General features: G+C 52.4%; 10 protein-coding genes across 10 annotated transcripts; 4 read left to right on the top strand and 6 right to left on the bottom strand.

The window, feature by feature from the left end:
* Nucleotides 1-75: 75 nt before the first annotated feature.
* On the top strand, nucleotides 76-616 carry SCP_0205800 (hypothetical protein; the record flags this gene model as incomplete). The annotated part of the gene is made up of 3 exons (XM_027754494.1): nucleotides 76-276; nucleotides 334-447; nucleotides 521-616. The coding sequence occupies 3 exons, from the start codon at nucleotides 76-78 to the stop codon at nucleotides 614-616; spliced, it is 411 nt and encodes a 136-aa protein (XP_027610295.1).
* Nucleotides 617-2,030: 1,414 nt separating this feature from the next.
* On the bottom strand, nucleotides 2,031-2,979 carry SCP_0205790 (hypothetical protein; the record flags this gene model as incomplete). Its single annotated transcript, XM_027754493.1, has 2 exons — nucleotides 2,031-2,613; nucleotides 2,669-2,979. The coding sequence occupies 2 exons, from the start codon at nucleotides 2,977-2,979 to the stop codon at nucleotides 2,031-2,033; spliced, it is 894 nt and encodes a 297-aa protein (XP_027610294.1).
* A 391-nt stretch (nucleotides 2,980-3,370) lies between these two features.
* On the bottom strand, nucleotides 3,371-5,080 carry SCP_0205780 (hypothetical protein; the record flags this gene model as incomplete). Its single annotated transcript, XM_027754492.1, has 2 exons — nucleotides 3,371-4,573; nucleotides 4,817-5,080. 2 exons carry the CDS (start codon nucleotides 5,078-5,080, stop codon nucleotides 3,371-3,373), a joined length of 1,467 nt encoding a protein of 488 aa, XP_027610293.1.
* Nucleotides 5,081-5,261: 181 nt separating this feature from the next.
* On the bottom strand, nucleotides 5,262-6,605 carry SCP_0205770 (hypothetical protein; the record flags this gene model as incomplete). The annotated part of the gene is made up of 1 exon (XM_027754491.1): nucleotides 5,262-6,605. The coding sequence occupies one exon, from the start codon at nucleotides 6,603-6,605 to the stop codon at nucleotides 5,262-5,264; it is 1,344 nt and encodes a 447-aa protein (XP_027610292.1).
* A 3,071-nt stretch (nucleotides 6,606-9,676) lies between these two features.
* Nucleotides 9,677-10,331, top strand: SCP_0205760 (hypothetical protein; the record flags this gene model as incomplete). The annotated part of the gene is made up of 5 exons (XM_027754490.1): nucleotides 9,677-9,752; nucleotides 9,835-9,965; nucleotides 10,020-10,023; nucleotides 10,129-10,250; nucleotides 10,311-10,331. The coding sequence occupies 5 exons, from the start codon at nucleotides 9,677-9,679 to the stop codon at nucleotides 10,329-10,331; spliced, it is 354 nt and encodes a 117-aa protein (XP_027610291.1).
* Nucleotides 10,332-11,445: 1,114 nt separating this feature from the next.
* On the bottom strand, nucleotides 11,446-13,256 carry SCP_0205750 (Uncharacterized membrane protein; the record flags this gene model as incomplete). The annotated part of the gene is made up of 9 exons (XM_027754489.1): nucleotides 11,446-11,647; nucleotides 11,698-11,836; nucleotides 11,892-12,045; nucleotides 12,100-12,128; nucleotides 12,183-12,277; nucleotides 12,335-12,640; nucleotides 12,691-12,824; nucleotides 12,876-13,060; nucleotides 13,112-13,256. 9 exons carry the CDS (start codon nucleotides 13,254-13,256, stop codon nucleotides 11,446-11,448), a joined length of 1,389 nt encoding a protein of 462 aa, XP_027610290.1.
* Nucleotides 13,257-13,516: 260 nt separating this feature from the next.
* On the top strand, nucleotides 13,517-14,258 carry SCP_0205740 (Iron sulfur cluster assembly protein 1, mitochondrial; the record flags this gene model as incomplete). The annotated part of the gene is made up of 4 exons (XM_027754488.1): nucleotides 13,517-13,645; nucleotides 13,717-13,775; nucleotides 13,831-14,045; nucleotides 14,107-14,258. The coding sequence occupies 4 exons, from the start codon at nucleotides 13,517-13,519 to the stop codon at nucleotides 14,256-14,258; spliced, it is 555 nt and encodes a 184-aa protein (XP_027610289.1).
* A 181-nt stretch (nucleotides 14,259-14,439) lies between these two features.
* SCP_0205730 (Pre-mRNA-processing factor 31) lies at nucleotides 14,440-16,525 on the bottom strand (the record flags this gene model as incomplete). Its single annotated transcript, XM_027754487.1, has 10 exons — nucleotides 14,440-14,546; nucleotides 14,601-14,714; nucleotides 14,770-14,939; nucleotides 14,991-15,123; nucleotides 15,173-15,362; nucleotides 15,416-15,556; nucleotides 15,610-15,774; nucleotides 15,830-15,931; nucleotides 15,984-16,124; nucleotides 16,175-16,525. The coding sequence occupies 10 exons, from the start codon at nucleotides 16,523-16,525 to the stop codon at nucleotides 14,440-14,442; spliced, it is 1,614 nt and encodes a 537-aa protein (XP_027610288.1).
* Nucleotides 16,526-16,741: 216 nt separating this feature from the next.
* Nucleotides 16,742-19,025, top strand: SCP_0205720 (carboxyl transferase; the record flags this gene model as incomplete). The annotated part of the gene is made up of 12 exons (XM_027754486.1): nucleotides 16,742-16,980; nucleotides 17,045-17,231; nucleotides 17,297-17,360; nucleotides 17,415-17,452; nucleotides 17,513-17,618; nucleotides 17,669-17,922; nucleotides 17,973-18,137; nucleotides 18,200-18,479; nucleotides 18,531-18,547; nucleotides 18,600-18,629; nucleotides 18,687-18,748; nucleotides 18,797-19,025. The coding sequence occupies 12 exons, from the start codon at nucleotides 16,742-16,744 to the stop codon at nucleotides 19,023-19,025; spliced, it is 1,671 nt and encodes a 556-aa protein (XP_027610287.1).
* A 130-nt stretch (nucleotides 19,026-19,155) lies between these two features.
* On the bottom strand, nucleotides 19,156-20,687 carry SCP_0205710 (WD40 repeat-like protein; the record flags this gene model as incomplete). Its single annotated transcript, XM_027754485.1, has 6 exons — nucleotides 19,156-19,332; nucleotides 19,398-19,518; nucleotides 19,587-19,738; nucleotides 19,793-20,099; nucleotides 20,170-20,287; nucleotides 20,363-20,687. 6 exons carry the CDS (start codon nucleotides 20,685-20,687, stop codon nucleotides 19,156-19,158), a joined length of 1,200 nt encoding a protein of 399 aa, XP_027610286.1.
* Between the last annotated feature and the right edge of the window lie 151 nt (nucleotides 20,688-20,838).

Raw genomic sequence — 20,838 nt, 5'->3', positions numbered from 1 at the left:
TATGGAGATTCATACCATGACGGTGCGTACGGGACGCCGTATGCTCCTGCAATGCACCGTCGACGTCATTCGTCGATGTCCCGACACGGACGTATTCCGCTCGATTCGTACCATCGCAACAGCTCGACATTGATCAAATTCAAGCGCAAGGGCTCAGCGCATTCAGGTGTTACGCTTGGGGAGGCCATGGCGAACGTTATGTTGTCGGGAAACAATTCCTTGACCCACTATGATTTGAACGCAGACCACCGAGGCAAGATTATCCTGAGATTGCGGGTACGTATCACTTTACGAATGTTTCTTCGAAGCCATTACTGAATAATTCCATTCCAGTGGACTGGCTACGGTTCAATGACATACGAGCTCCCCGTGGATGATTACGACGGTTATGTAGAACTACAGACCCTTGCGAGACGAATTGCTCGTGCTTGCGTGCACTATCTACAGGTGAATAACCGCCTCCGTCATCCTATGCCCTCCGGGAATGAAACATCCTGATTGCTGTTTGCTTCTCTCGTAGGCGAATATGATACCTATCCCATGGGATCAAGTCATCCTGTACCACATGGAAGAAGTCTCTTTCGGGGTCTGGCAGCCTGTGTTGTCCACGATGTGAAGACACTAAGTTGGAACTTGTATTGTGCCCTGACGCGACTTGTGGATGTTGTGGGATCTCTTGTTTTACCGCACAATTTGGTCCCTGGGTTGATCAAACATGCCTTGTAAATCTTTGTAACTTGTCCTTATTCCCTTTGACTTGAAGAAGTATTACTATCTGTATGATATTAGGAATGGACGACAGATACGGTTGATAGTGATTATTCACATTCGCCTTTCAGTGTGAGCTTCTTGCCGCGGGCTGTGCAGTGATTGAGGCCAACACGTTAAGCTGTGCTACGTGACATACTAGGCGATTGACATCATCTCCTGGCGAGTAAGTGAATGAACGCTCACACAACGCGACTTCTAGACTCTACCCGAGGCACGTGACAGTCCAAAAATTAAAGAAACGCCACCAGGAATGGATGCAAGATCAAAATTGTCAATAGTGGAGCGTCGGCCTGAGGCTCTGCGCATGTTTTGCATGTGGTCGGGCATGTGGGCCCTCGCCAGCACTCTCCGGATCAAGCGTGTCCACTGCAGAAGCTCTTGAGGACACGACTGACCCTCGAGAAGTCGCATGAGTTGGATCTGCGAGAGGAACGTTTGTGACCAGAATGACCTGGGTTGTCCAAATATCTCGTGACGTACCTGACGTACAACAGACGGAGTGGCTCGAGAGCGTTAGATAGCGGGTGAGGAGAGGGTGAGTTGACACAAAGGGATTGGCTTTGAATTTGGAAGAAGAAGCTCAAGAGCAAATGGTAAACTATAGCCGTCCGCGGCGGCTTACATTCACCCTGAGAACTTGAAGAGCACGTCAATTCGACATCATGCTTGACTGATGCGTCGTCTGAGTACACGCACCTCTAGATATATAAATCATCGTGAGACTTGATGTAAATGCAGAAGCCGTGACACTGAGATTGAGGGAGAATCGTGGGTGAGGGGGCTTCCTAAGTGCTCGTGTACTGAGCTCTTAGACAAATATATCTGTGCAACTCACTTGACGCGTTCGTTGCTTAGTGCTAGTAGCCTGGGTTGGGGAGAGGTGGATTCCGCGTCTTGCGAAGAGGCTCGAGCTCACGAGTGCGGGGAAACCGCCAAAGGGACAGCGCCTGATGATGCCGCAGTGTGCGCGGATGTTCGACGCAGGCGATCTAACCGGCGAGGCAGGCGTTGTACGTGATGTGAGCTTGAGCTGAGAGGAAGCTGGAATCCAACTCGAGCGTGAAGCGGCGGAGAGTCGTTGAGAACACGGCTAACCACCCAAGGAGCGCAGCCCACAGCAGTCGTGACTCAGCGCAAGCCGCCGACTTCCCCAACCCAGGGCTAGTGATCCGCAGCGGGAATAAACTCGGTATATTAATAGTGCATTGATAAGGGGCAGTAGGATAAACAGCAGTACAAGCTTATGGTACAAGATATGGCTACAGGTGGTATTTCTTGCGGAAGGAGTCCATTGCATTGCTAGCGAGCTGCAGGCGAGATTGATCGAAAGACTTGGAAATAAAAAGAGGAAGAATGGACTCAATTTTGCGCCAATACTCGAGAAAGGCTCGCGACTTCCAACCGCCCTGCGTTGCAACAACGTCCGGGTGTGTGCCACGAAGTAGAAGCTCAGTGGCGCCGCCAATGCGGAAGCAGTGCCCGGTCAGCTGCTCGAAACCCGCGCTCTCCCAGACAGTATTGCAGCGACCTAGGAACCAGTCACGGGTCATGGGGGCCCAGCCAGATGCATCGGCAGTTTCGAAGGCAAAGAACGGTGCGCTAGGAGGCACACCAGCATTGGCCTGTAGATGATGGCGTAGTGCGACGACGGCAGATGAGGGGTCGCCGAGTTCGGTAGCGATGATGTCAGCACCAAGCTGCTTAGTGGTCTTGGTCCACGGGATGTGGAACGAGGCGTAGGCAGCACCGCCGGGGGCCATGCAAAAACGGACTGTGGATGACTTGATGGCATGTTTGATGGGATCAAAGGTACCCACGGAAGGTATTACAAGTTCCCCGAGGCTGTATTATATATCAGCTAAGGTACCATGCGAAGGATTTAGACAGCATGTCCTACCGGCGACAGCACCAGAACGCCACACACGCAGTAGCATAAACGGCAGCGTCAAAGGAGTTTGAGAGGTCAAGGTGGGCACGAAGGGCATAGAGGTGCTCAATTGTGACTGGCGAGCGCTTCGGCTTCGCTGCGGGAGCCGCCTTCGAGATCGCCGAACAGGTGATGCGGAGCATCTTGGCACCGTGCCACTCAGCACCATGTAGGGCATGCCAGAATGAGAGACCAGCAATCCAATTGTCGACGGTGGTACGAGCAACGAGCCCACTCCATTTTGCAATGAATGCGGCAAGCAGGGGCTCTGGGGCGGGCATGCGTAGTTCTTCGGATATGCCCAGGCAATCACAAAATTGAGTGAAACGAAGCAGTCCCGCGCCATAATTCTTGCGGGTATTGACATCAAGGGATGAGAGCATGACATTCGAGAGCTGTACAGAAGAGTCGAGAGAGGTGTGCGTGGAAAGAATCTTTCGGAACCGAAGTGCGTGAGGTGTCGTCCAGAGCTCGAGACGATCACGAGCAAGAACGTGAGGACGAAAGGATGACAGGGATATCTGATTATTGGAACGCGGCTGTCTAGGTTTTTGTCGGGCCAAGGCTCGCGACGAGGGAGCTACAGTGATCACCTTAGCCGAGGTGGCTGCAGGCTCCCTCGCCTTGGACGACGCGCCGGCACGTGCAGGCGCAGTGTTCGATGCTGACACTTTAGGCATCAACCAGAAAGAAAGTGAGCTCCTCGGGGAGCATAAAGGATGGGAGCCGACGAGACATTGAGGGATCCGGGTCGCCGCGAGAGACTCGGTCCGCCAAATTGTCTTTAGTGTTAACATAGCGCACAGTGAAAAGAATATTGAGGGACATGGAGATTATGTCAGCACGACGTATAGAGGCGTTGACTTGGAAATTTCGGCTACGGCCGCGTGTAAATGCACCCTGTACGCCCTGGTTGTCCCCCCGGATAAGGACATTTGCATCACGGTGACCCAGCACCTCGACAGTTCGCACTGCAAGCTCGACCGCGATCATTTCGGCCCAGCCAATGTCCCGTCCATCGCTCTTCCAGGAACCTGGCTCACCGCGCCAGCGCCAGGCGCTCCACTGGCCTTCGACAATAATGCCAATCCCCCAGCTGGAGGAGGCATCCACCCAGATACCAACGTCTTGCAGCGGGCCTCGTGAAGTTAGCGAACGACCAACATCAGGAACTGAGAGGGTGGTATGCCACCAACGCATGTCAGAGGTAACTGAGTGTGGGGCATAGCGTGGTGCGAAGCGGTTCTTAAATGATGCGACAAATGTGCAGAGGTTGGTGAGGAAAGCCCGGCCGTGAGGGTAGACGAAGGTGACATGTGAGAGCGTGCCATTAATAGACATGGCATCGTGCTGCGATACGCGGCCTCTGCTTAATGCCACAAGGAAGGTTTCGAGTTTCGAGAGATACTTCGCTCGCTTCTCCTCAGGCAAGGAAACATACTTGCGCTCGATGTCCCAGAGGAAACCACTGTAAACAGCATGGTAGGAGTAATCGGATAACTTTGTTTGATGCCACGGGACGCCGAGTGGAGTGGTGATTCGAAAGATGTCCGTGAGACCATATGCATATCTGAAGGGGTCACTATCGGTGCCCGTGCACGACAGTGGAAAACGAAAATTGATGAGGTCATCCACCCACTTCCGAGAAGGGCCAATCCCATGTGCTGCGAGGATGTCCACAATAGCATCCATTGGCTCACCTTGCACACCTGTGCCAGACGACACACCAAATGGTAGGACGTGGTCAATGTAGAATTGTCCCGCATCACACTGAATTACGAGGAAGGCTTTGTGAGGCGGGTGGATGGGAAGGTTGCGAAAGGCAGAGTCAATGTCAAGGCATGCAGCCTGAGCACCGCGCGGTGCATCAGCAATCTGTGAGACCAAGGCAGGAGCGGTCAGAACTTTGCAGACAGTGGCAAGCTCCCGCAACGAGTTAATAATAGGGCAGCGCCCGCATGGCCCCGGAGACCGGACGGGCATGGCAATTGTGCACCCTCCGCGACCGGAAGGGTGATCTGCAGCGCAGACGGTGGGGGCACCGGAGACCGGACGTGCACCCCTCCCAAATAGAGCTGCCCGAGTTCACGCGGCAGGAGATAATTGAGCGGCACTCACAATTTCGGCCACCTGAGCTGCGGTACCCCATTTTGTGGGAAAATCGTCGGAGTCAATTTGGCTGTTGACGGACACACCAAATTCATCTTTATAAGAGCAATTTTGGACAAGACGGAATTTCTTCGAGCCCGCTTTGGGGACGACAGCGAGAGGTGAAGAGACGAAGTGTGATCCCAAGATTGTTTCGACTTGGTCCTTCATGTATGGACCAGTCATGCGTCCAAGAGATACTTGCTCGGAGACATATGCTTTGATGAAGGACATATGCTCTATGCCAGATGAATGATTGGGCGGAGCAAAGGTGCGATGAAGAGTATCAAACGTGCCGATGGGGAAGCCGTAACGAAGTTTGTATGGAAGTGACGGATAGCGATCAAAAAGGCCGAGATGGCGAAGGATTGACTCGAAGGCGTCGGCGTCGTATGGTGTGATGATGTGATCGCGCTCAGAGGCACCGCTTACTCGTAGCGGTATGACCGCTGGAACCGCAGAAGGAGCAGCGATGTCCACCTGTTCCGGGGCAGAAACGGCCCTTGCAGGGAGACTTTCCTTGCACATTCCAGCCGAGACACAGCTCTGCTCGTGTTGAATAGACGAGGAGTCGGTTGTCAGACCAGGTGGAGAAGACGGGTTTGCCGCTGTGCATTGTGGTTCGCACGCAGGCGTTTGCCCGGTGTCCGCTCTCGCCGCAGATAAGGCAGAGCACACCGGCGGATGTGGGTGCCCTGCCCCCGCGAAAGGGCTTATCGGAGGCAGATGCAGCCTCAGGAGGAGCATCGGGTGGGGAGCGTCTGTAGTCGAAGCGCCCACGGCTGGGCACCGCTGCTGCCACCGCCACCTGTGATGCGAGTTCACGAAGGGATCGCATTTGAACCTGCACAAAATGCTCCTTATAGTCGGTGGATCCCACTTCGAATGGTGCTGAGGACATGAAGTAAGCACGTCGAATGTCGATGTCGAATGCGAGGACAGTCGGGAAAGATTCCGTGAAGTCCTCCCGCTCGGAAAGCCATGTGAAATGCTCAGCAAAACGCCGCTGGAGGGGCTTGTCGCAAACACGCTCTAGAATACCCATGAAATGGCGCCACGCGTCCCGCCACTCCTCCGGCTGCATCTTGTGCTCGGTCTTGGCCCAGCTCTCTACATCGACCATTTCCTTCTTCGTTCCCTGGAGGTCATACATCTTCTTAAAGTGCAGCTTCTCAGGGTTGTGATAGATGTCTTGGATAGTCGCCGTGGTGCACAGAGAGAGAGGTAAGTGGTGCCCGTTCACAAGCAGCACCGCGAGTTGTGGGTGCGGCTGCGCCATCCGCGCGGAAAAGAGTCCGATCTTCTTTTCGGAGAGGACTGTGAGCGGGGGACCCTCTATGCATGCGTTGGTGGGCTTCCCTGACTTCTGGGACTTATGTCCTTGCTGCCACATCGCGAGAGCAATTTTCTGGCTCTGCGGTGTCATTTCTAAGATCTGGGACAGTAAGGTGTGATTGTCAATGCTCTTCTCGGGTGTCGTAGGCTGCGGTACACCGCCGAGCTGCGTCTCGATCGCCTCTGGATCATTCTCTTCTCCTTCAGGGAAGTCTACGGACTCGTCGTCGCTCACGTCGTCCTCGCCGTCCTCTCTCCGGCTAGCCCTTTCCGCATTGCGGCGCCGCTTCTCGCTCGAAGAGGCCGCTATTTCCGAGGCTGGCTGCCTCGTGCCTCTACTCCCCCCAACTGATCTCTCACCATCGCCCGCGAATAGGCTCATGTCTTTGCCCGGCACACCTGCGGGAGGTCCACTTTGAGGCATGGTTGACAGATCGTGGAGATCGTGCGTGTTGATAACACCAGGATGAAAAAACGGCTCGGCGAGACAGCTGAATGCGGAGGAGGAGGAAGACAACGTAGACGCTGGTGTCCTCCCGCATTCAGCTTCTCGCTTAGTAAGCACTAGTTTGACTTAGATGCTCGCAAGCTCGCTGCTAAGTCAAACTTCACACGTTCTTACATAGATACCATATCTGGAATGACACCTTCAGTCCAGGATCTGCTTGCGGTCCGAGTCAACACCCCACGACTTCTTCTCGCTGGGTTCCCATCTCAGAGTGATGCTGAGATACTGAAACTCGCACATCCCATCATATCCTTCAGGCCGCACTGTGTCTCGCATGTCCGGGTGCTCGATTTCCTCCGATTCTGTAGCTGCGGCAGCGTTCGGGGTCTACTCTTCATTGAACTTCAGGGTGCCTATCGGGAAGTACACGATATTGGCGTCATTTGTATTGTCAAAGGGAGAGCTTCTAAAAGTGATATCTCTTGCTACTGGCTCGAAATGCCTTCCGACTTCCAAATTCTCTGACGAAGGCGACGCACTGCACGACAGCCACGCTGAAGTGCTGGCCCGAAGGGGCGCAGTACGTTGGTTTCTCGAGGAAGTTCAGCGAACACATTCTGGTGGTTTTGATTCTCCTTGGATTAAACGTAATGTAGAGGGAAAATATGAAATGAACGGCGACGTTCAAGTGCATATGTACATTTCAACCGTCCCATGTGAGTTACTCGATCTACGATTCATGCAAGACCCCTGATGCAGGTGAAGGTGGTGACGCTTCCGTTCGCTTCTTAGCGTCGTTTCAAGGCCAGGAGATGGCTGAATTGAAAGATTCAGCGGTCTCCTCACCGCCTCCGCCCAACACACCTGCACGAGGTCGAAACAACTACTCTCTTTACGGTGTGCTACGCACTAAGCCGGGGCGTGCCGACTCTCCTTCGACACTTTGCATGTCTTGTAGCGATAAGATTGCACGTTGGAATGTACTCGGCTTTCAGGGCGCGCTTGCCTCCAACTTCCTCTACCCATTGTACATCGCTACGCTGGTGATTGGTGAAGTGGACGCTGGCATGCAAAGTATGGTCAAGGAAGATTGTGAAAGGGCGCTTTGGAAGAGACTCGATGTTCTCCACCGTGGGTGATTCTCTGGACAGCTTGTAGTCGCTCACCAACCGGTCAGCACCAGACTCCCTCCCACCACGGTTCAACATCAATAAGCCGGCGATCCGGTTCGCTCAGCTTCCTTTCATCCATTCATCGACGTCTTTGGGTGTTACAAGTTCCTGCAGCGATTGTATGTGTATCGTGTCTTGCTATTCTGGGTTTTGGTTTCGCTGCATATTCCATACCTAGCACTTTGCTGGATTGGAGACTCCTTGAATCCAGCAGAGGTACTCATCAACGGCATAAAACGTGGAGTACCGCCGAAGCATCAACACAATCCGAAGTTTAGGTATTATCGCATCCCACTCTATGAACACGACATTGTCATAGATTATGACCACACTAGACCACAGCTGTCAAAAGTCTCATTGTTTCATTTGTGCGAGAGAATAGCAGCACTGATAGGTAATCAGCTGGAGCAGTGCGCGTTTTGACAACATACTCACCCCGGTCATCTAAAAATATGTAATTGTCAACAGGAAATCGTACTTTGATATCAAACAATCAATGTACGAATATCAATCTGCGAAATCTGTACTACAAGGAGTCGTTGGTCCTTTCGCAGGGTGGTTGAGCAGTGGCATCAAATGGGAGAGTTTTGGATTGGACAATCCAAGGAAGAATTACATCGTACAAGTACGTTGTCATTATGCCGAGAATATGGTATTCAGGTGGCGCCTTGACGAGGTTTCAACAGCAAAAGCGGGCTTCATATGCATGCCTCACTGTCCCATGCTGATCGTTCCAACCTCATGCGATCTTCGCCGCTTCTGGTGAGTCCTCCAAAGTTTCCCTCATAAACCAGTCAAGACAGTGTGTAATCTGCTGCGACTGTTCAGGAAGGGCTTGATCAGCACGGCAACACGCAGAGTTGAAGCAAGGACAGGTCGTTGTCGTCATATTCATCATAAATGACTCGTCCGTAAGCCGCTGGTAGGGAAAGGGTGCACGGTGTGGGTACCATCTCCTATTTTATGGGGGTACGACGTTGCCCAGGGCATGATAATGCATGCCTCCGGACGTCGTGTTTCAGTTTCAGACTTCGGCGCTTCGAGTTTCGAATTTTCAGCGTCAGGCCGGCAGGGTCGATATTAGGCTTAGGCCGTTAGCCATGGTGTCTACATACCTACCTCCGACCAACGTGTCAGTTCATCATGATGCTTTCTGCTAAACGTTCGTTTGGAGACAATACCATTCACGTGAAATTGCCTCATTCAAAAAGGTTGGGCAATATCGGACATCCTCACGAACCGTGCAGTGATGGTGCTCCAGCAACTGGGAAGGTGAGTCCAGTTACCTCTCCATTATGGTACAGGCCCATCGACCATCTAGCGCAGTGCACTTGCCCACGAAGTCCGACTTTGCCAGACGAACAAAATGCTTGCCCCGTTACGTTTTGGGCACGTTAGACCATGTTAGTCGCGATGTACTATGGGAGAATGTACTATGGGAGATAGCTCAAATCGTTCCTGGATATCATGCAGGCGAACGGGGCGACGCATGCATTATGTTTTTCTCCTTGCTATTGAATTGCTGCATTCTATATCGCGCGGACACGCTAAAACGAACATTCTCTTGCAAGAGCTCAGGCCCAGTCAAAACCCCACCTTCTCAGGTCGGGACAAATCGAAGAGGCACGGCGCACGAGGAGGACTATCGTACCAAATCGAAGTGGACCGAAAAGTAGCACTTGCACACGATTTTCCTTCGATCAGCATTCACAAAATGCTCTGAGAATTTGACAACATTTCGTAGATGTGCATAGAATTTTCTTAGATCAGCACCTTGAAATACCTACGTTCGAATGCGCGAGGTCTATGAACGAAATTCCGACTTGCCTTAGAGCATCGAAAGCTATGGTCATGTGACGTTGTCAACGATTCGCCATGCTCAATGTTGCCATTCCTCCTTCCTACAATCCACCACTCCATGCCCCGACTGTCTCCTCCAGTGGATACCCTGGTAATCTTTTTTACCAGCCATATCACTTAAGCTTACTCCTATTCTGCCGAAACTTCCAATCCAGTACCTTTCTAACCTATAGATTTTGGTGCTCTCGCTAAGCCCCTATTTCGGACTCTAACGACCCGCAGGAGCCATGTCAAGCCAGATTTCGATAACAGCAGGTCCTCAGCGGGTCCTGTGCAGTCGATGTCGGGTTTCAAATGGCCAATGGTGCATCCAGCATGCCCGATGTCACATCCTCTGCGAGTGCCAAGTGGATGACAGTGTTGTAAGTTTATCGTCCTGGTCTGATTGTAGCCCCAGTCTGTGTAGGGTTCAATCTGATGCACAATTCTGACTATGCCCATCATGTCAAATATTCAATCCACTGTAGGTGACGAGTTTCTGGACAAACTGTTGACAAGTTGCAAGGTGCAGAATAGCACTCTGGGAGTGAGTTGCCCGCGCATCCCGCGCATGTGGACAGGTTCGAGTCCCCTCCCAATGCCGTGTGCGGTGAGTCTCCGCCCATTCCTACCACTGGCCATCGCGTGCTCACAGGTTCGAGTCACACAGGTCCGAGTCGCCCACGTGTGAGTCCGAGTTCCCGCCCTGTGCCATGCACACACAGGTTCGAGTTCCTGCTACCTGAGTCCGCATTCCCGCCTAATGCAGGGTGCCATTGCAAGTCCACATGCAAGTCTGAGTCGTGCATGTGCGCGTCTGCGCCGTTCGTCCCTCCCGGTACACCGCGCGTCGAGTTCCCAACCAGGTTTGAGTTTCCGCCGCCGGTGCACGCATTCAACGCCAATTGCAGGCCCGAGATTCCGCCAACACTCTGCCGCACTGATGCAAGTTCCTGTTTGCGTTGCGCCTGCGTGGCCCTGTATAAACGGGCACATCACTAGCCATGAATGCCTTCCCGCATTTTCCCTACTGCGCATACATGAACCCCTACGAGATCTCCACCCATGAGCTAACTGTCATGACCACTGCATGCCACTACCAGGTGATAGTGGATGTATGCCTGGACGTGGTGTTGTACCAGCTATTGGGGGGGGGGGGGAGGGGGGGGGGCAATGGGCAGTGGGATTGGCAATAGGATGGGCGGTGGATAGCGGCGGCAGTGGGTGGCAGCGGCGGGGGGCGGGAGGCGGCGGCGGCGGCGGCGGCGGCGGCGGCGGCGGCAGGTGGCTGGGGGTAGTAACTACAGAAATCGGACTGTATCAAATTGTATCGGTACAAATCGAAGTGGATTGAAGCATATTGAAGTGTATCAAAGTGTAGCAATGCCAAGTAAATATAAAAATCCTCCCCCGGTTCCGTTCGATGGGCTTCGACTACATCCGATCTTGCACTGAACACGTCCCGATCTTGTTCGACTCATTTCGTTCTGGACCGTTCATTTTCCTCTTCTCGTGTAATATCGAAGCAGGTTGAAGACACCGTTCTATTTCGTTCTAGCCCGACCTGAGAAGGTGGGGTTTTGACTGGGGCTCAGGCCTCAGGCCTCAGGATTGTAATCGGATGCGTGATCATGAATATAAGGTAATCGTAGCCAATAACAGTGGATCATTATACTAGCAAGTAGAAACTAGTCTAGATCTAGCATATACACCATCCACGTAAATAGAGATCGTCACATTGAAGAGGTCGTAGTTGTGCAACATCGGTATAAGGTCGTCATGTCATATCTAGTAAACAAAGCACATCATGAAGAGACCCGGGAAAGAGGCTCGAGTGGGAGATCTGTGGCGGAAAGAACAGGTGACGTCACTTTGGACATATCGGGCGAACTGGAGACGGTGGCCAGGTCGTCATCGCTTTGTGGCTCCAAAGTCGGACTTGATCGCTCTGAGCGCGCAGTCACTTCTGCCAGTTCCTTGCGTAGTGCATCTAGTTCACGTTCGAACCTGATGCGATAAGTCAGGGACAGAATAGCCAACGAAAGTCCTGCACGTACTTCCTGCCGAAGACCTCAATGTAGAAGCCGCCGCCGTTCCAGACGCTTACGGCGAAAATAAAGATCAAGAACGTCCCACTCCAGAATGAGCTGTCGTATAGTAGGAAGACAGCGGGGAGCTCGGTCAAAATGGTGTAGACTTGGGCGTGAAAGGTTAGGTAATGGCTCAGGAGGATGGACATGGAGCTTCTTACAGAGTTGGCCAATCATGAACCATATTTCGCGACGTTCGGGTGCGACAGCGACTAATGTACGTCCAATCACCCCACGTTTGTCATTGAGAAGGTACGTCAGGGATGTCGCACGCTGGCCTGATTGGATCTTTGTACGGCGATTGATGAAAACAAACTGCAACATGAACTTCAGTGCCTATGTGGATACACAAACGGCTGAGTGACACACTTTCCAGTACAGCAGTTGCCAAATAAGATCTATAATTCAGTTAGTATGAATGATCACGGGACTACAGGGCAGTAAGAACACACAAATGATGCTGCTCAAAAGCAGGGATCGGATAGGATCGAGATGCGGCAGGTCCAGAAGCGCTGGGAAGCGCTCCTCCGCATTAACGTAGTAATGCCTAAATGAAGAGTAGCGATGAGTGATAACACAACGCACAGTGAACAACATCATTTACCTGATTACCGTGAAGACGAGTGGCGGGTAGATGTGTACGAAGAGGGACGTGACTTTGTCAAAGTCATGGAACACCAAGCTATTCCTCCATGTTATGACAGCGCTCGCAACAGATCCGTGTGACAGACAATAGCAGGCCACGAAGAGAGCTGAGTTGGCAGGAAGCAGCCAGATGTAGACAAAATTGAGGAGGTTGGTGTAGTAGCAGAGATCAAAGAGGAAGTAATGCCAATGACGCTTCTTGTATAGGTATACGCGCATAGGAAGATAGTACGCAGCCTGGATGGTGTACGCGATGTGGATCCACCTATCAAAAACATGAAGCCAACCACCACACCAATGAAGTCAGCGACGCACTCTGGAGCCATTCCGAACAACAACGATGTCACAAATAAAGACATCACTCCGAGAAAAAATGTAACTTTTTCTCGCGTTCGCACAACATTGGCGGAGTGCCACGCTCTTGTTGTGGCTAGGAGTCGCCGGGAGACCTAAGGAGAAGTGAGCCATGGTGCAGAAACAGCTGCGAAGGCTGTACCCACTTTCAATTTGAATCTCTGCACTTCTCGATCGAGATGGTCGCTAGACCCGGGCACAATCCTAAAGACATCCTTCTTCAATACCTCCTGTATAGTTCCCTCGGCTTTCATTTTCAGGCGATCACTATGTTTCACCCAATTTCGTTGAAGTAGGTCTAGTCGTGAATCAAAGTACGTCTCCAGAGTGTCTGAGGACGCGTTTCAGGTCGACGAGTTCACCTCTTCCGGAACAGACGTACCTAGTAGGGTGAACCCGCTCGCCCAGTCAGAGACGTCGTCGCGCACGAAGCGTTCGAACGGCACGGAAAAGTAACCACGTCCTATGGGCATGTCGGATCCTCGGAGTGGTGGAGATGGAGGTGCAGAGCTAGAGGAATTTTCCATGATGTTCGTCAAGTTGAATGCGGAGAACGATGAGAATAGGGAACGGGGATGGCCACATACACAGGCGCGTCCAGCACGACGCGATGATGATGCGCTTCGTTCAGGTGGCCCTATCCCGTATTAGGGAAGGCCTGGGCTTACGTCATCTATCAGCTTCCTCTTTGGTTACGTGAGTAACGTGACAATTGATTCACACTCCGCCCTGGCTTACAAGAGTCCGGAGAGTCTGAAAGGTCAGGCACTCTTGCTCCCACTCCACCATGTTCCACTCATCTCTCGTCAAGTCTGTCCTCACTGCGTCCCCTCGCGCTACCAGAGTCGCGGTACGACCCGTTATTGCTCGCAGTTACCATGAAAAGGTGATCTCGCACTACGAGCAGCCCAGAAATGTGCGTCATGTCATGTTCCAGACCGCCAGATTATTCCAAAACATTATCTGATAACATACACTGCTGTTCAGGTTGGCTCACTGCCCAAGAACGACAAAGATGTTGGCACAGGGCTCGTGGGCGCCCCTGCGTGAGTAGTAGCGTCCTTGTTGGGCGACGACATGGCTCACTTTTGTCGTGGCTAGTTGCGGCGATGTCATGAAGCTCCAAATCCGGGTCGACGACAACGGGATCATCTCAGATGTCAAGTTCAAGACATTCGGATGCGGCAGTGCTATCGCTTCCAGTTCTTACATGACGGAGAGGGTGATGGGATTGTCGTTGGAGGATGCCGAGAAGATCAAGAACACCGAGATCGCGAAGGAGCTCTGCTTGCCGCCCGTAAAGCTTCACTGTTCAAGTAAGTTTTCGTGCCACCCCTTCACAGCTCGACTGAAGGTGTCCGCACCGTCTTCCTTCAGTGCTCGCTGAGGATGCCATTCGTTCGGCCATTCGGGATTACCGGACGAAGCGGGAGAAGTCGTCCAGTCCGAAAAAGTCCGGCTTCATTGATGTCTCGCAGAGCGCTGCTACAGGGGAGACAGTTGCGACTGCTCATCCCCCTTCGCTTTGAACGCTCCTTAGCTAATTAGATAGTCCATACTGCTGTTATACGTTGTTCACTCTTTTCCGCATGTTATTCGCTGCAGTTCCCTTTGTAACATTAGTTTCTTCCATTGATGTATGCATGGCTACGGTTGACACATATGCTAAGCCTTGCGTCTGTCGTGTTCTATTAGGAAGTAAGTGCAACACTATGTACCCTTCTGACCAACAAACGAGAAAGTACCACCCGCAAACCAGCGCTCATTTGCCTCCTTCACTCGCTGAGCAGCAGCAGCACGATTGGTCAGTTCGAATCCTTGGAAAGGGAGATGTGAGTAGACCTCATGGATAACGTGTCGCTTCGGCTTACCTTGCACAGGTGTGACAGTCAGTGACGTTGCTGTGCCGGACGTCTGCGTACCACCGGCTTGAGCAGCTCTCGTCAGTGCAGCCGTGCGGAGCTTGTTCGCCTTCGACATTTTGGCTGGAAGGTATCCACGATCAGCTCAGCAGACTGACGGACCATTGCAGGCACATACCACGACTCTTCGCCTCACCCGCTCCAGCCCTGACCTTCCCGCTACCTATCATGCCGAGTCCCTTCGTTTGGTCAAATGCACCTATCTCTTCCTCCGCCTCACCGAATGCCATGCGGTTCTGAAGCTTTCGAAGCTCCGTCTGCGCATACGCTTCCTTGGCCTTCCTCGCACTATCTCAACAGTGAGCGTACGGCATGGCAGCACAGGAGTAGTCAACTGACCGTTTCCCACCACGACGTTTCTTCGGTCCGTCGTTTGGGATCGGTAATGCCTTAACGATTTTGCTCGGTGGCGGAGCGGCGAGACGGTCAATGTGCTTCTCTATCTTCTCTCGAAGCTCCTCGCCATAGGACCCTGTCATGGTGTGTGAGCCAATGGAATAGAATGTCATCGAGTTATATACCATCTCTCCGATTCCTCTCCAGATCCATTCTAGCTGCGAGGGTGCATTTGGCGCCCACGGTTCGCTGAACTTTAAGTCGGTACTCAGGTGGAGTTTGTTGGATAAGTTCAGACTGGAAGACAAAGCCAGAGTGGCGACGCTGAGTGACGGATGAGAAGCCGGCCGCTATTTTTCTTTGCGCACCCAGTAGCTATTTTGACTATCAGATATCACGATGATTCGAACAGAGATGCGGAAACCTACGTAGACGTTACATGCCGGCATCTTGGCTATACCATTGAGTCCTCCTGCGACTCCAAGGAGCTTGGCAGCTGTAGTTGTACCAACAATAGCGGATAGATTGGGAGCAAGGACATTCATACGTGAGCTAACGTACATGAAGATCTGGAGTGCTGTTGTTTAGTAGGTCGTTACGGCAATGATAACAGGATTCGTACCTTTTTCCGCGCTTCCTCCAAACGATCAGCTAGGTCACAAGCGTGCTGGACTGTCTTCCATTCCGCGTCTGAGAGAGGTTGACCGGATGTGGTAGTGGCAGTAACTAGAACGCTCATGATAATTGCTGGGGGTAAAATTCCTGCCAAATCAACTTTCGTTGGATCCTGGCAAGGGGTGTTATCCAATGAAAGTGTCCTCTTGACGGAATAAATTGCATACCTCGTGATTGGCTAATGCCCGGACAGAGCGAATGTACATGGCTGGATCGACAACCAATTGATCTAGTTCGGGAAATTTGGGGGCGTAGTGATCACGAATGAACTTGAAAGTCCATTAGACGGTCGAGGGACTTCGCACGCGACAGATCGCATACCTTATGCACAACTAAAATCTCGTTGTCTACATCCACGGATAAGTTGTTGGCCTGAACGATGAGAGTGTACTCGGGATTGGAATGAGCGGGCATAGACATCTGTTCTGCTGTGCTGGGGTTTGCTTGGTATTTTTCGATTTCCTGAGCACAACAAATGAGATATAGATCCCCAATACCCTAAAGGCGCTTACCTTCAGTGTGTCGTTCATCCGCTTGCTCCCATCCAGTTTGGCCACTTTCCGCACATCCTCCACACCTCCGAGATCCATACGCTGTACTTCCTCCGCGTCCAACTCCTCCGAAGGTTTGATACCTCCCTCAAGAACCAAGGAGCCGACCGTTTTATCTCCTTGGTCACCCTCACCCTCACTTTCCGCCTCACCGTCACCGTCACCGTCAGACATCTCCTCGTCCTCCCGCGCTTTGCGTTTGACGCCAGTGGAGGATCCCGGCTTCGCCTCAACCTCCTCTTCCTCTTCCTCTCCCTCTCCCTCAGAGAGTCCCTCAAGGTCGGCAAGAAGTTCATCTGCGAGCGCGCTCATGATAAAAGTGGCAGCACACGAAGAAGCGAGAAGGAAGAGGAGAAACCTTGGTGGGTGGTTACTCGTCCATTTCGGGCAGGGCGGGGAACGGCACGTGATTGCGGGGTAGCGCACCGATCGAGCACTTGTTGCCGGTGTTCGCGTTTCGTTGCTCCTTGGCTTCGCCGATGAGTGCCACTGAACGCCAGCTGCAGATAATTCTGGTATCCGGACAGTATGCGACTTGCATCTCCCAGTTTTCAAGCTTTCCGTCGAGGTCTCATCCACGGTTCGCGTAGAGCCTATGTCCTACCGTCACTCATCTCGCCCTCGGCACCCGAGTTCGTTGCTAAAGCACAGGCCATGAGCGCTTTGGTAGCAGACATTGACGCGAAGATGGCCGCAGTTAGGCAGGGCGGCGGGGCCAAGGCAGTGGAGCGTATGAGGAAGAGCGGGAAGAAGTTGCCTCGGGAGAGGTTGGTTCGCTCCGGTCTGCTGTATAGAGTCGTCCATTCAGACATTCGTGCTGTATGACTGCAGGCTGGCTGCCCTCCTTGACCCGCATACTCCGTTTCTTGAGTTCTCCCAGCTCGCTGCCCATGACGTCTACCCGGACAACGTCCCATGTGCAGGTATTATTACCGGTATAGGTCGAATATCTGGCCGAGAATGTGTTATTGTTGTCAACGACGCGACCGTAAAGGGAGGCTCATATTATCCTTTGACCGTGCGTCTACAACGACTTGTTTACTATGCAGAGCACGCATGAGACTTAGTGTTATACTTTTTCAGGTCAAGAAGCATCTGCGAGCGCAAGAGATTGCTCGAGAGCATGGCTTGCCTTGTGTCTACGTCGGTATGTAAATAGCCGTACCTTTCTTCCTCACCCTAGTCCATATTTCTTTCACAGTGGAGTCTGGAGGGGCCGCATTGCCGCATCAAGCCAATGTAGGTCCCCCAAAATTGACACTGGTCAGCATTTCACCGACTGATCGATAAACTTTGTAGGTCTTCCCTGACAAGGAGCATTTTGGTCGTATCTTCTATAACATGGCACAAATGTCTGCTCTGAGTATACCGCAAATCGCGATCGTGCATGGCATTTCTGTCGCAGGTCAATATAACTCTCCAATCTTCTCTCCGTTGGTCATCTCGTATATGTAGGTGGTGCCTACGTCCCGGCAATGGCAGACGAGAACATTATTGTTCGAGAACAAGGCCGCATCTTCCTTGCCGGCCCGCCGTTGGTGAAGGCGGCGACCGGGGAAGAGGTGGACGAAGAAACACTTGGTGGCGGTCAGATGCATTCTTCCGAAAGTGGAGTAACGGACCATTTAGCCCGAGATGACGAACATGCCATCGCCATTGCCCGGGGAATTGTGGGTGATCTAGGAAAAGCCGGTGGGCAGGAAGTGCCTGTGAGTGAAATACCATGAATAATGTGTTGGTCGACTGAACACCATGGAAGCCTCCAAGTGTACCGGAGGACCCTCTGTATCCGGCCTCAGAGTTACATGGGATTGTTGGTACTGATTTGCGGCAGGCATTTGACATGCGAGACGTCATCGCCCGTGTTGTTGATGGAAGCCGCTTCCGAGAGTTCAAGAAGGAATATGGACAGACGATAGCCACCGTGCGCAGCCCGCTCCGTTTCTTAGAATGTGAGTAGCCCGCGACTCATATCCTACCTCACAGGGATTCGCGCACATCCACGGCTACCCCGTGGGGATCGTAGCCAACAACGGCATCTTGTTCTCTCAGTCAGCTCTAAAGGCGACGCACTTCATTCAATTGTGCTCTCAGCGTCAGATACCCTTACTTTTCCTGGTAAATGTGACCGGATATATGGTAGGTTCGAAAGCGGAACGCGGTGGCATTGCGAAGGACGGCGCGAAGATGGTTCGGGCTGTTGCATGCGCAGACGTCCCAAAGTTGACCGTCATTGTGGGTGGTAGTTATGGAGCGGGCAATTACGGTAAGTTCCTTTGTTCTATCACCCGCCCTTAATTCAATGAAATTGTCACAGGGATGTGTGGTCGGGCTGTAAGCGATTTGTACGTGTTTTTCTGCGACGGTACCTGATATGCGATACCAGTATTCTCCACGTTTCTTATGGATGTGGCCGGTATGTTTTAATTTCTTGCTCAGCTTGTTGGGAATAAAGTAGCTCACCAACTTTCAGAATGCCAAGGTCTCAGTTATGGGGCCTGGCCAGCTATCTCAGGTCATGGCTACGGTTTCCAAGTGCGTAGACAGGCAGTATACTCGTTCTGAACTGAAAACTTCGGACAGGGACCCCACAAAACACTCTAATCTGAAAGACGAGATTGAGGAGCAGTCGACAGCTCTGTATGCATCTGCACGGCTATGGGATGACGGAATCATCAAGCCCACGGATACCCGCGACACCGTAGGTCTCGCGTTGTCTCTTGCGAGCCGGAAACGGGGCACCAACGCAGCAGGAGGTGTGCCCACGACTTGGGACGGTGACAGCAAGGGCTTCGGCGTATTTAGGATGTGATATCTCTCGGACGAATTTCTGCCGGTGCATCAGGGTGCAATTGTACGACTTTTGGATTACTGATGCAATACACTGGTACATCCTCTACTAGGCACCTCCGTCAACAGTCAATGCGGTATTCTGACTGCATCTAGGAGCGCGTCTTTTTAAGCAAAGCGACATCTTCGTCTGCATCAACGTCCATGGCATTGTCCTCGCTTTTGCGTTTCAATTTGGCAGGCTGTCCGCGCGAGGCTGAAAGTGGTACTGCAGGACTAGACCAAACGTTCAGCCTGGAGTCTTCCCCACCCGTGAGAAGGACATTATTCTGTTCAAATTCCCACATGGCACCAGTCATTCAGTGAATGTAAACGAATGCGAGCCTTGACGTACGCGTTCGTCCCATAAAACAGATCGGACCACGCCCGTGTGCCCAGTTGACCAAGTGTTCGTCAACAACCAGGGAGCATTGGGGTCTGAAAATGAAGATCGAGAGATGCTAGCGATATCACCCCTGTCGAAAAAACATCAGAGATGCGGAGGAAGGGGGCAGAAGGGGGCATGACCAGCTTCAACACTCACTCGTTCGAGCCTACAAAGATGCTCAAATCGTTATCCTCATCGGCAGGGATGTGGTGGTGGTTGTGACATCCGATGAGGTAGTCCGTGACCCATGTGAGATCTTGGCGGTGTATCGACGGCTGGCGGATGTCGACGTCTCGGACAAGGTCGAGCTATGCATGAAAATCAGGGAGAACTGCGCGGATATGAAAATGAAAATGCCAGACCTCGCTCGACCAGATACTGAACGTTTCCATATCGCTGGATGCCCATATTCCCGGCGAACCGGACTGTCGGTGCACCCAGCCAACTCGGGCTACGCTGCAGCCCCAGTTGCCCACATGCAGCCCTGCCTCGTCCTCGTCTTCCTCGTCAGCATTGGACGTACAGACGAGACCGTCTGATGATGCCGACAATAATGTACGACTGGAATGAGGAGTGAAGGAGCTGGTGTGGAGGAAATGCAAGGCGGTGATGTCATCTGAGTGAGTTGATGAGTGAACGCGGAGGGGAGCAGCAGCATTGCGCGGATCCCTATGTGGTTGGTGAAATTTTGGCGACGTTGATTGGCACAACGAGTGAAAAAATGTGTGGCAGAACACACCAGTATAATATCGAAGCGTCTTCCCCTTGGAAATCTGTTCCGGCGGCAACTAAGAATCCATCGGAAGACACGTCGCAGGAGAGGAGAGGCCTATGTCTTCCCGACGAAGACGTGGACACTATTCACACATTGAACGTAGACTCCAGTTGAGTTCAGTTACCGAGCCAGTATGCAGCAAAAAAGCACTGTTCACTTTGCAGAGCAGCGGATTGGGTCCGGTCATCCCACGCCTTGACCACTCCGTCTTTACCGCATGAGATGAGAATTGGCGAAGTTGCGCCAGCAAAATGGATCACAGACTTGAGATCTGTTATGGCGTCCTGGTGTCCTGGAAGAGTCTGGAAGTGGTGTAGATGCGACTTGTTGAAAAGATGAATAGCGTTGTTCGGCGCAGATGCGGAAACGGCGTAGGATGAAGGGAGAGAGATTATCGAGAGCACATACGCTCCGGCAGGTAAGGACGTCGACCTGATGGGGGCAGCAACGTTTGTGAGACCGGGAGCGTCGAGGAGGGCCATGGAGTATCTGCGAAGATGGAGAGTTGCCGAATGGGAACGGGCGCTTGTGTTGCTATGTGCGGGGCTGCCGGCTTGATGGCTCGACTCTCTTGTCCCTTCTTGCATCGACAACTTTTGAGTCTTCGGCAGCGTCGCCTTCGTCTGCGACGTC

The sequence above is a fragment of the Sparassis crispa genome (assembly GCF_003851025.1).
Source record: "Sparassis crispa DNA, contig_000001F, whole genome shotgun sequence".
In the NCBI taxonomy this organism is placed as follows: Eukaryota; Fungi; Basidiomycota; class Agaricomycetes; order Polyporales; family Sparassidaceae; genus Sparassis; species Sparassis crispa.
The sequence above is the reverse complement of the archived record's forward strand: the minus strand, read 5'-3'. Positions and strand labels throughout refer to the sequence as shown.